Here is a 13,270-nt window from a genome sequence, read left to right as displayed (position 1 = left end):
ACAGATGAGTGGTGGTTGGGGGTAATAAAGAAAGTAAAGCGACTAACATACCTGGGCAAAAATAGGTCGACGTCATACAATCAGCTAGAGTTCCAAAGTGGAATGATCCATAATTCCTTCCGTCACAACCAACAGGGCAAGGCGATACCGTCGGCCATTCCCCCCCCCCGGGGGCAAACTACTCAGAAGATAGGAGAGAGGGAGCAGTGCGTGCAGACGAGGAGGAGGGAGAGAGTGGGGTGAGAAGCAGTACCCAGGGAGCTCATATCTGAACTAACTTGCGCCTCCAAATTTAGCACTTAAAATAAAAAAAAAATTTAAAAAAAATTCCTGTGAGCCTGAATCAGCCTAAATCATTGTTAGTTAGAAGTTTTTTGCCCTGTAAGAATCATTCAGGCTCAAATTTTGATTATTTCTTGTTGTGGCCCTGTGGGTTCCCACCTGTCTAAGAAAGAAAAGAGGAAAAAGGCAAAAAGGTAGCAGAACAGAATGCTTCAATTGTGGGAAAAATGATTTGGACAGGAGGAACATGAAATTTAAAATTTTGAATTTAATGATGGCAAAGAACGGAAAAGCCATACTATATGGTCAATTTACAGAACGGGAGAATGAATTGTGGGCCTCTTTTTTATTTTTTTATTTCTTTTTTGCCTTTTGCGGAGCATAGCTTTGTGGATAAAATCATTCTGTGGAAAAAAGCTATTTCAAATGCTGCATTATTTACCAAACAGTAGCTTTGAGACAAAATTTGTTAACAAAGTCGTTGGTCTAGTGTCTGATTTCTGAGCTGGAAGACAGGGAGACAGATAGAGCGTGAAGAGAGAGAGAGAGAGAGGTGGTACTTCAGTAGGCAACAAAGTTTCTACTTTAAAATTTGAATCGAACTGGTTTTGTTTTTCTAAGAAGAAGCAAAGAAGCTAGCAAGCTAGTTGAGAGATTTTCTGGTTTGGGGTTTGTTTTTCAGTTGAGTGAGGAGGACGGAGTAAATTTTGGAGATGGCAACATTTGCAGGTACAACCCAGAAATGTAAGGCTTGTGAGAAGACGGTTTACTTGGTGGATCAACTCACAGCTGATAACAAAGTCTATCACAAGGCTTGCTTTCGATGCCACCATTGCAAGGGTACCCTCAAGGTTGATTAGTTCCTTTTTTTTTCTTTTTTTTTCAATTTCATACACATTAAATTGTTTTTCTGTTCTTTGATGTGGCTGATCTTCCCTTCCTGATTCTGTGCAACATTGTTTCAAGGTTCTCTTTTCAGAGAGTATATATTGCTCAAAAAATATAATGGGTAGTTGGTTCTAACACTAAACAGAGAAAAGAAAAAAGGGGGGAAAAAAGATAGAGAAATTTTGCTTGTTTTCACAATCTGGTTTGTAGAAATTTTGATTCTTTTCAGTTGTGTTGTCCTTATTGCTAGGAATTTGAGGATCTATAATTATTTAACTTTTTAGTGTGGATCCTTTGGGATGGTTCTTGAGGATTGGCTTGGTCCTTTGCCTTTCCATCGTGTTAGGAAACTCTGTGACTTCATTTTTTTAGTCTTTCATTCTGTAATTCCATGGTTGCATTGCAAATTCCTCTACTGTGTGTTTAGGAATCAGAACTGTATAAAAATGGTGTTTGCAGAATAATGAAGGAAAGTTTGTGTTCTTCATAATTTCTGCCATTGCAGTCTTTTAAACATTATCTGTTTATGGAAGCTTGTAGATCAATGCTTATATGATTCAGTAATACAATTGCAGTTTGACCAAATAAAAGAATATAGTTATAGGTAATAATAGGGTTGCAACCATCCATTCAATGTGGGCAGGGGAAGGAACTACTTGACTCAAAAGCTACTCTAGAAAAAAATTAACTAGTTCTTATATTTCTATGGAATCACATCCATAGATCTTCAACTCTCATTGTCACCTTTCAAGTTTGATCAGTAATATCAACCCCAAAAGAAGTTTGATCAGTAATCTTACTACCGGAACTAATTCCCAGTCTTCTCAGTTTCAAAAATTTATAGGAGCCTCAACTTCCCTTAAATTGAAGGTGCAAACGAAGGAAAATATCTCGTTGATTAAAAGGAATGGAGTTTCAACAGCTTCTCCTATTATTGATAGTTTATCATTCTAATATGTGTGATGACCGTCACTCGATTTTATCGCATTTTAATCAAGCAGAGCCCATGCTCTGGAAAATCATTGTTAGCTAGTCAGCCAAATCATATAAAATCTCAATAGTACGAAGTTCCAAGAACTTGGCAGTGCAGAAAGCTCATAATGGTATACAAGAATTCAGCTTTATCCCAACTAAATGTGTTTAATTACATGGATCGTTGCCCTCCAATGCCTATTTGAGGTCATACTTGGTACTCCAGTAAGAAAGTTTCCCATTTATATGAACATTTCTGATTGAAATTTTCGTTGCTAATGGATGGTCGTAGACTAGTGCAACACCCTCTGTACTAATAGCAACAGTAACAAATAATAACCTAAAGCACTTATGCACAAATTATAATTATAAAAAGTAAGTGGCCTAATATATTACCTTGATCAGATTTCAGATATTTATAGCTCATCAAGGTAGGCAGTTGAAGCTTGGAGCCAATTGATGCTTCAAGTTTTCTCTTTGTTCCATTGTTCCAAAAAATTATACACAGTTATTCACTGCTCAAGTTCTGCCTCTTGTTTAAAGGAATTTAAAAATAAAAAATTGTCTAATGGCTGACTATATTGCTGTATTGTTGCTTGAAGGAGCATTTTTGCCTTTTAGCTTGTATTAGGTCTTCCATAGATGAAATCATTTATAACAGCAGTGTGGGTCTATTTTAAACAAATCATGAATCTCCCTTTCTCTCGTTCTCCTGCATTCTCTTTTCTTTGAGAGAACCCTATCTTTCCAACAAGCTGAATGGGCACACCAGCTATGGCTCAAATCACTTAAGCATCTTTCTGCACATCTTTCATTCATTTTTCAAATGATATCCTGATTTCTAATGATTCTTTGTTTTCATTTCCAGCTTAGCAACTACTGCTCATTCGAAGGTGTGCTGTACTGCAAGCCTCACTTTAACCAGCTCTTTAAGATGACTGGTAGTCTGGACAAAAGTTTTGAAGGTGGGCAGCCTGCTAAATATTATATATTAATTTTCTTTTATGTTTATTGTGAGTTCTGTTTAATTTTCTGTTTTATCTCTTCCAGGTGGTCCAAAAGATGTTAGAGTGGACAAATCAGCTGATAAGGTGTTCCACTTTGATCATTTCTCTTATTTCAACACGAAAACTAATTCTGGAAGATAGGCTTCCACCATTTTTCCCTTTCCTACAATGTACTCTCATTGAATTGCCTTTAAATATTTCCTAAACTATGCAGGACCAAGCCAATAACAAAGTTTTGGGTTTGTTTGCTGGAACTCAAGATAAGTGTGTCTCTTGCAAGAAAACAGTCTACCCAATTGAAAAGGTAAAAAAATTTAATAAAATATATGATGTTTATAGAGCACCAGACATGTCTATGGTTGTTCTATCCTTTGTCTCAAGTGCATGGAGATCTGCAACAGGAGACCACCTTGGTAGCTGTTTCATTACATCTGGGTGCTAACATGTAGCTATAGCTTGGTTATTCATCACATAATTGTTTACTGAAATTATTGAGGTGCTATATTATTTAGTGGAAAGTATAGACCTGATGATCAAACATTTGAACCAATGGGTGCCTTTCATTCCTAGGCAATTGATCATTTTCAGTAGATTTATTGATTCACTGTAACTAAACATATTCAAACAATGTTTTTTTTTTCACCCATAAAAGTAAGATACTGTGTGCAAATAATAGATTAAGCAAAAAGAAAGTGAAAATGGTGGTTGTAGGAAATTGCAACCCATAGGGCAGATGCTTGCAGTGCACAATGGAGAAAGAAGAGCACTTGAGTTCAGTAGCTGTTACTTGTTAGAGAGTTTCTATAGGAATAGAAGATGATGCTTTTGAATTGAGTCTGTTGAGCATACAAACAGGCTGAGTCTTAGAGTAGGTTGTGTCTGGTTCTGAATCTGTGCTTATAGCGTAGATAATATTGGTTTTGTCAACCATGTCTTCTTCAAAGACTATCTCATAATTAATATCTTCACAGAATTTTATCATTTTCTTATGAGATTTATTCTTTTGTGGACACTCAAAGGCAAAATGCCCAATTTCATTACAAGTAAAACAAATACAATGTGTTTTAGATTGTTTAGTCTTATTTGTGGATTTTGGTTAAGCATATTTTCGAGAAGACTTCATACTTCCCCTTTTGCAAAAGGTCTTTCAGCTTTTAGGAGTCCATCTTCTGCACTTGAAGAAAACTTTGGTTTTTGGGTATCTATGTTTTCTCTAAGACCGAACCTTTGGGGGGTTTACCAAATCCATACTCATTTTGATAGTGTTTCTTACGAAGTTGTGGATTAGTCTTATATTTCATAGCTTTAGTTGCTTTTGCCTCAAGACAGTGGTTTGTGATGGTTAGATAAACAAAATTAATCCGATTACCTATACTAACTTCCACTTAAAACTTGTAAGAATTGTTTTGTATCTTTTAAGATACAATTCATCCCATGGTGCATGTAACTTTGGGAAGAATTGTTCTAGTGAATAGGGTGAGCTTGCAAGCTCACTCTATTGTTGATAATAAAACACATGTTTTTGCAAATTCTTCAAAAGCATACATGTCGTGTAGTTTTAGTTTTGATAAATTAAATCCTATATTCTCTAGATAGGGAACCCTTAGACCCCTCAAAATTTAGTTTTTATCATAATGCTTTGCTTCCCATAGTATTTTTTTTTCAAAATCATTAAAAATCTGCAGGAGTTCTGCTCATTTCTTTTTTCCAGTGTCAGTGTCAGTGTCGAATTTGCGCATCCACTATAGGATGTCGCCTTGAAGGGTATTGTAGACATATTTTTTAAACTTTTCGCATATGGTTTTGTAATTGGTAATTACTATTCCTAGAATCTGTAACCAATCATCTATCGCTTTCCCATAATCTCTTGTTGGAACATTTGTCAAAACTAGGTAAGTTCCACCAAAGGAAACTGAGAATTTTTGTAAATCATTTGCCTAGCGTGGTAGACGAGATGTGGGCTTTCTTCTTGTATTGTAGTTGTTTCTACAGCTCTCATAGATTTTTTAAATGCACTATCACCAAAGGATGCTCATATGGGTTCATGTTCATGTTCAACTTTTGTTTCTAAGTTTTCAAACTCTTTGAACTTCTGTTTATTACAAGACCTAGAGCTTTATCTTTCCATATTATATCCTAATGATTAGTCACTATCAAAGTCATCAAGAGAAAGCACATCTTCATGCTTGCAAAAAATGGGTTCATTAACTATGTACGTAGACTACATCAGATTAAATAAATTTTTTTGTTCATTGGAGTCAGAAGAGTTGTCGTAACGCTTCTTCCAATGATCCAAAATTTCCATGTAATTAGGAAATTCATCTTCTTCGAAGTGGGTCTCCAAAGAATTATTAGTTGTTTCTGATAATGTGCATATTACACGAAAAACTACTAAAGGATACATAAGGCTTTTCCTGAGGTATCTATTTTTGTTCCAAATTTCAACTTGTTCACTAAGATAAGCAAACTGAAAAGCATAAAAGTCTATAAATTTATTTAAAGTACTACTAATAGAAGAAAGTGAAATTATCAGCTTGTTGTGTTTGATAATAGTCTGTAGCAGAGCATTGTGCTATGCAAGTAATATTCATGTACATTATGAAGCTTAGACTCTAAGTTGGGTGGCTAAAATTTGCTTGAATTTGTGCCCAAAACCAACTTTCGGTTATTTGGTCACTGTATGGCTTTGCTTAGACCTTTATACTACTGAAAATTATGGGCTTTGATTCAAGTATGACCTTTAACTTAGAACCTAAGGTCAACTTAAGATCTGGGGGGAAGGGGAGTATAATTAATGAGAAGTTGATCATGGATTCTTTGTCATAGCTTACAATCCACAGATCGGTTGTAGGGTTGTATAATAAAATGCAAAAGGAAATAGATTAATTAAAACAATATGAAAATGATATATTAAAAGTACAAGATAGATACTTACACTTCTTAAAACACTATAGTTAAGTTGGCTAGGTAGTTGGAGTATAGTATAGATAATCAAATGTGATCCCCCCCCCCCCCCCCCCCCCCCCCCCCCCCCCTTTTTTTTTTTTTTTTTTTTTTTTTTTCGTGCTCCCTCCCCTCCCTCCCCTTTTTTTTTTTTCCCCTTTCCCCCTTCCCCCCCCCCCTTTCTACCTCTAAGCCATGCTACAAAGGACCCAACATTAGTCCAAGACCTTAAATGATCTTGTATTGCCTGAAATTAATATATGTTTAGCCTAGGACTATGATCTATATTTGTGTTTTGTTAAACTTATCTTTTTATATTTGCACCATTTTTTTATTATAATAATTATTTTCTAAAATTATGTATTTTATTTTATGTATATATGTTATATAGGCTTTAGCTTTATATATTTGAGACACCATCACTTGATCTAGCCGGTCATTTTATTTTGTTGACTTGTTGTATATGTAACCATTCTACCAAACAATTCATGTATGTTGTTGATTCGGGTGGTTTGCAATCCGGTTGCCCTTTTGGGGACCGGTCATTTGTTAGTATACTTGAATGATAAATTTTCAATAGTTTTGTTTTTTACAAAATACTAGTTCCATTGTGTTTATTATGCTTGAAATAGGTAGTATACAAGAATCCAAATCATTTTGAGTCCATATGAGGGTGGTTGATTTTGGGAGAAAAAGCGGGTGGGTCGTTCACGACGGCGCCGGAACTGGCCCTTTGGGCGGTTTTTTGGCCGAAATTTCTTCCTTGCAGAAGCACAAAAACCCTTTTTGAAACCGGAAAGGCATTACTATGATAACACTATTACAGAAGTAAGAGTAAGGAAGAGAGAAGTTTTAAAAGGTGAGAGGCACAAGAGTAAGAAAGAGACATTAGCAATAGAGGCTTCGATGTAGATGTTTCTGAATTTCAAGAACTTTGGAATCCGCATATTTAACGCTTTCTTGAATCCATCCACTGACGTCCTAAATAGTGGTTGCTGCCATTATGCTTCCATCATGTTGTTTATGTTGTGGGTCATAATGGAATCCATAGAATCTGATGATGACATTAATTCATGAAAATTTTCATTTCTCTAGTGAATTGCTTAGTTAATGTACTATCCATATCTATGAGAAGATTTGGAAGGGTATCGAGCTTAATTATATTTTCTATTGTGGCAATTCTGTCTAAAAGTTCTTGACTTTTTATTTTCTGCTCGGTAGTACGTTTAAATGTGGTGTCAAGGTCACTTCAAAATAACCTCCTTCCATCTGTTACTATTGTCTTATATCTGGGGGGGGGTACTTGTTATTCGATGAAGAGTTATAAATGATGCCTTCTAGGCTGGTTTGCTATCATATTATTAAGTATCATATCCATGGCTATATCTTCATCCACATTGACAGGTCTAATGTAATCCTCTAGGTTGGCTAGATGCATTATCCAAATTTGATATGGTTGAAAGAACCATTCTCATTCTTGCCATCCCAGTGTTGAGTATATGGTGAACACAAAGTTTGAGACTTGCCACTCTTTAACAGTATGTCTAATCATTGGAGGGAGCTGGTTCATAAATTCAAGGTCCAAATCAGTGTGATAGACAATTTTCCCATACATTCCCTTTCAATGGTTTTCATTTCCTAGGCTTCGTACCTAAGGTAGAAGAGGAGTTTCACGTATCCTTCTTACATGTATACTACCTTAAGATACTTTTGTAATACATACTTTGTATACAATAACTTATCTACTTCAATGGCTGAATTGATTCTCTGGAAGAAAAAAAATATTGATAGGATGTGCTTTGCTTCTTCAAATAGACAAATCTTTCAAATCTTGTGGAAGATTGGTTCTTCACGAAAGGTTGTCAAATATTTGCTTAATAGGAGGAAATTATTTACCATTTGGTATCGAATTTCGTCATTGGAATTTGTTTGTTTAATAATGTCGAAGACTAATTCTTAAAATATCTTATCCTCCTTAAAGTGGTTTCCCAACTAAATTGATAATTGAGTTAAAACAACATTTCTTCTATCTTCACAATAGTTCTTCCGCAGTGAATATAGCTTTTCTTGCCATCTGAAGGGTACTCCTTTGTGATGATGCCATTTGTTAGTTTGAATTCATTTTTTGGCTTTTCGTCATCTTGTAGGGCTTTTGTCATTAATTGTGTCATTTGTGGAGTCGGAAATGGATATTGATATTGAGAGTCTTGAAACTTTTTCCTTTGTACATTCTTCTTTGGAGCTCTATATGCCTTTGATTGAGTATCAAAGGCTTGCAATTCTTTAAACATTTTGGAAAGGTTGCTTGTGCAAAAGCTTCGATGGATTGTCCAAGAAGCTTGTTAAAGGAATCTCATTGGATGAAGTAACCTTTTGTTTTTATTCTTCCTTGAGGGGTTGTTGACCCTAGTTGGAAAAATGGACAGATTGTTTCCCTTTATTATTTACTTGTGGGGTACCAATGATTATAGGCATAGAATGGGTATCATCCTTGTTGGATGGTATTGAAGCCTTTTTTTTTGGCTGAGTGACCAAACTTGTGGGCTTTTATAGGGATTGTGGGCCATCTGTTAGGTGTTTTAGGGATAATGGAGAATTGGAAAATTTTCATAGATAAGTGTCATCACCAGATTTTATGGATTCTATTATAGCTCACAACATAGACAACATGATGGAAGCATGACATCAACAATCACTATTATGACGTCAGCAAATGGATTCAAGAATGTTTTGAATTGCAAACTCCAAAAGAACTGAAATTCGGAACCCATCTATAAATAAGGGCACCCCCCCCCCTAGAGGACATCAAAGCCTCTCACCTCTCTCCTCTTAAGACTCCTCTATTCCCTGCTCTGACTTCTGTAATGGTGTTGTCATAGTAATGTCTCTTTAGTCTCTATATCAATGCTCTTCTATAGTAGTGTTGTTATGTCTACTATGTCAACAACATTGGCTAACTCTAGCTGGTGTGGTATCAGAGCTAGTGTTGGTCTTCTAGTATAGCTTAGAGGATCACCTTTGATCTTCTATATTATACTCAAACTACTTAGCCAGTGTTGCCTTATAGTGTGTTAAGCAGTGTAAGTATCCATGTTGTACTTCTAATATATCATTTTTGTAGTGTTTCAATTAATCTATTTCCATCACATCTTATTTATACACCACTACCCCTCGATCTATGGATTAATAGCCACGGCAAAGAGTCCATGATCAACTTTCCATTATGTAAATTCCCCTTCCCCCAGATTCTGATTTGAAACTCTAGATCATTTCCATTTTTTTCTTTTATTATTTCGAAACTACTCATTCTGAAATAAGTTATCAGTTAAAGGCCATGCTTGAATCAAAGCCCATACCTTCAGCTGTATAAAGTCTAAGGACCAAATAGCCAAAAGTTGGTTTTATGCAACAGATTCAAACCGATTTAACCACCCAATTTAGAGTCTGAGCTTCATAATGTATAGGAATATTACTTGCACAGCACAATCCTCTGCTACAGACTATGATCCCACATAGCACGCTAACAATTCATTTTTTGCTAGTAGTAGTGGTTTAAATAACTTTATAGATTGTTCTGCTTATCGGTTTGCTTGTATTAGTGAGCAAATTGAAAATTTAGAACAAAAATTGATACTTAAAGAAAAACCTTATATATCCTTCAATAGTTTTATGTGTATACCTACATTACATTATCAGAAACATTTGATAATTCTTCGAAGTCCTACTCCGAAGAAGATGACTTCCTTACCACAAAGAAGGTTTGGATTACTGAAAGAAATGTTACAACAACTCATTTGATTCCATCAGGCAGCAAAATATTATTTAATATGATATTGTCTTACTATACAGTTAATGAACTTATCTTTAGCAAGCATGAACATGTGTTTACTCTTGATGACTCTGATAGTGACTCATCATTAGAATACAATATGGAAAGAGAAATCTGTCTCTTGTAATGAACGAATGTCGGAAGAGTCCAAAAACTTAGAAACAGAAGATGAAGATTGATGAACATGAACCAATACGAGAACCCTTTGATGATAGTGTTTAAAAAAATTGCAAGAGCAGCAGAAACAACTATGGTACAAGAAGAAAGTTCACACCCCGTCTACCATGCTGGATGAGATGATTTACAAAAGTTCTCGGTTGCCTCGGTGGAACTTATCTAGATCTAACAAATGTTTTAGTTAGAGATTATGGAAAAGCGATAGATGATTGGTCAAAGACTTTAGAATAGTAATTTTCAATTACAAAACCATATGGTTTAGAAAAAAGTTCTTAGAGTATGTCTACAGTACCCTTAAAGGCGACATCCTACTATGGATGCGTGAATTCGACACTGACACAAGAAAAAAGAAAGTGCAAAATACCTGCAGAATTTTAATGATTTTGAAAAAAATACTGTGTGAGGTAAGCACCATGTGTGAGGTGAGCACCATGATAAAAACTGAATTCTGTGGAGTCCTACCCACGGATTCCTATCTAGAAGATATAGAATATAATTTAGCAAAACAAAAGCTACACAACATGCATGCTTTTGAAGAATTTGCAAAAACATACGTGTTTTATTATCAACAGTTGGATGAGACAAGCTCACCCAAAGCCTCTTATCCATGTCAGTTGTTTCTTCCGACCCTGCTTTACCCTGTTGATGAAGGTGAGAATCAGGCAGGATTCTCCAATAACTAGCTACTTTTGGTAGCACAAACTTTAAACTGCAGATATGCTAGATTTCATTTTGTCTGTTAATTTTCTTATCTTGTTTACAACATTAAATAAAAAGAGAATTTCCATATACAAAAGTTATTTTTTTGGAGAAAGTAAGTGAGTGGTCTTGTGTTTTAGGGATAGCATGTGAATTTATGAAGGTCACCAGCCACATTGACATGATAGGGCTTTAGCAGGACTTGTGTTTCTTAAAAGGCATTGAGAGATGGTCAGCATATGGAGATATAGCTTCCTAGTCCACCTAAAGATATACTGCCATATATTCTACATGAGATAAACAACATATATAATAATGAACTATTATTGGAATATCTCATAAGATTAGCAAGAGTTGCTTTTGTTCCCCTCTGTTTTTTGGGATAGGGTGGATCAGCGTGCACAGGGGGAATAAACAGACAAACAGTAGGCAGCAGCTGAGAGATTGCAAAATTTATTTTAATAGTAGAGTTTACAACCATTATATGTTATTATAGAGTATATAGTCTCATCACAGAGCTGAAAAGGAAGTTCCCTTTGAAGGCAGCTATATAAATAGATTTATATATCCATCCAAAAAGTATGCCTACGAATTCAACTACATAAATACATCCGTATATCCATTAATTTATTATGAGGTGAAACTGATGTTCAGTCCAACAGCCCCATAAATTATGTAACAGTCACCAGTGACCAAACATCCTAATTAGTTGAAGTAGTTGCCATCCAGGTAATTGTGATGTTGGTTTATTTTCTCAAGCTCCATGGCAGGGACCTCATGACTCATGAAGACAACCTTAAGCTTTTTGTCAGAGATATTGAATTGAACCATTTTGGTTAGGGGGATTACCAGGACTCCATGAGGCTTTGTATGCAGAAATTTAGACTTTTTGATTGTTGAGCTGGAATCTTAATCTAGATGCACAAGAGCTATGTTCTCTGCTTTAAACAGAAAGCATCTATCAGCCCCATCTAGATGCATAAGAGCTATGTTCTCTGCTTTAAACAGAAGGCATCTATCAATCCTAGTTCTTGGTATATATTATGGGGCAGACGTTCCCCACAAAACCAAAGTGGGAAAACTCCATCACAAGGAGGGAGACAATCTCATTGGATAGGAGCTAAAAATTTTCTAAAGAGAGTATCAACGTATCCAGTAGGGCCTCAAATAGAGTTGACTGGGAAGGCAAGGATCCATTGTAGCCAACCCCATTTAGCTGGGTCAAGGTTTTTTCTTCTTCTTGTTGTAGAGTGTCAGCACATGCCCCATATCATTGTGTATGGGGCTCCATGCTCCAGCATGGTGAAGAATCCTTTTCACTACATTAGTATAAGTAAACCTATGGCTTTCACCTTAGATGGTCAACCTTGGCTTTGCCCTTGTCCTATTAGTTTCTTTGTTCTGTGTAAAAATGAAATTAGGGTTGGTTACAATGAAAATTTTGGTTTCCATTGATTCTACTTGCGTAATGAATCTTTATATTAACCTACTATGAGAATTTGAACGTTAAGTAGGATTTACAGGTATCTCTAGAAATTAACTTTGTATTTGTGATGTGTCATATGAAATGTGTCACAATAATATAGGTATTTGATCCTTCGTCAGCTCTAAAATCTAGTTTGTATTAGGCCATTTTTCATCTCTAAATGCAACTGTTTTCTGACTTCCCCTTTCTCTCAGGTAGCAGTTGATGGTGCCTCATACCACAGAGCCTGTTTCAAGTGCTCCCATGGGGGCTGTGTGATCAGCCCTTCTAATTATGTTGCCCATCAGCACAAACTCTATTGTAAGCATCACCATACTCAACTCTTCAGGGAGAAAGGTAATTTCAGCCAACTTGGCAAGTCTGAAGAGTGATGATAACCAAGGGATGACCAAGAACACAGTTTCCAAGATATGCTAGGTGAATTCTCTGTGTCCATCACCCAGGGAATTAGTGCATACCACAGCCTTCATTCATGGAAATGTAGAACGTCATATAGAGTGGATCTCAAGGCATTATACATTAATGAGAGGTAAATGAGTTGTAAGTGTGAGTTTGGTATCTATCTCTACAATAAACCAAGTTGTCGTGAAGCCTGCTCTTTGAAGTTTGAATTGAGTGTGTTTTCCAGTGTCTTCAACCCCATTGTCTTTAAGTATAGATAAATGATTTTTATCATCTTGTTAGAGTACCAGTTGCTCATGGACTCCTTGGTGACACATCTTAATAATAGTGATGCATGTTTATTGTTTGGTTGTTTCATCTCTGATTTGAATCTTAAAAAGTATGGTGTGTGGTCATCAGTTGTCACTAAGTGGTCGATGCCCAGTATCTGAAACTAAACTGATAATAGTGATTGAGGCATGTTTGATAATTGTTCCCAAACTCACTGGACGGGCACGTTCACAAGACTGAGGCCTTGACAGTCAGATTTAATCCTAAAACTATACAGGGCTGAAGGCAAAACTAGACATCCAACCATTATGGCCA

At 35.9% G+C, this 13,270-nt stretch overlaps 1 protein-coding gene across 1 annotated transcript; it reads left to right on the top strand.

The window, feature by feature from the left end:
* The first annotated feature begins 724 nt into the window (after nt 1–724).
* Nucleotides 725–13,042, top strand: LOC149018623 (LIM domain-containing protein WLIM1-like). Its single transcript, XM_089152792.1, has 5 exons — nt 725–1,133; nt 3,011–3,107; nt 3,193–3,233; nt 3,364–3,453; nt 12,478–13,042. The coding sequence occupies exons 1-5, from the start codon at nt 996–998 to the stop codon at nt 12,652–12,654; spliced, it is 543 nt and encodes a 180-aa protein (XP_089008918.1). The 5' UTR covers nt 725–995; the 3' UTR covers nt 12,655–13,042.
* Nucleotides 13,043–13,270: the final 228 nt, after the last annotated feature.

The sequence above is a fragment of the Hakea prostrata genome, chromosome 4, assembly GCF_041222555.1.
Source record: "Hakea prostrata isolate BN-2017 chromosome 4, UWA_Hpros_2, whole genome shotgun sequence".
NCBI classification, from domain to species: Eukaryota; Viridiplantae; Streptophyta; class Magnoliopsida; order Proteales; family Proteaceae; genus Hakea; species Hakea prostrata.
Note: the sequence above shows the minus strand (reverse complement) of the source record. Positions and strands in the feature narration are given on the sequence as shown.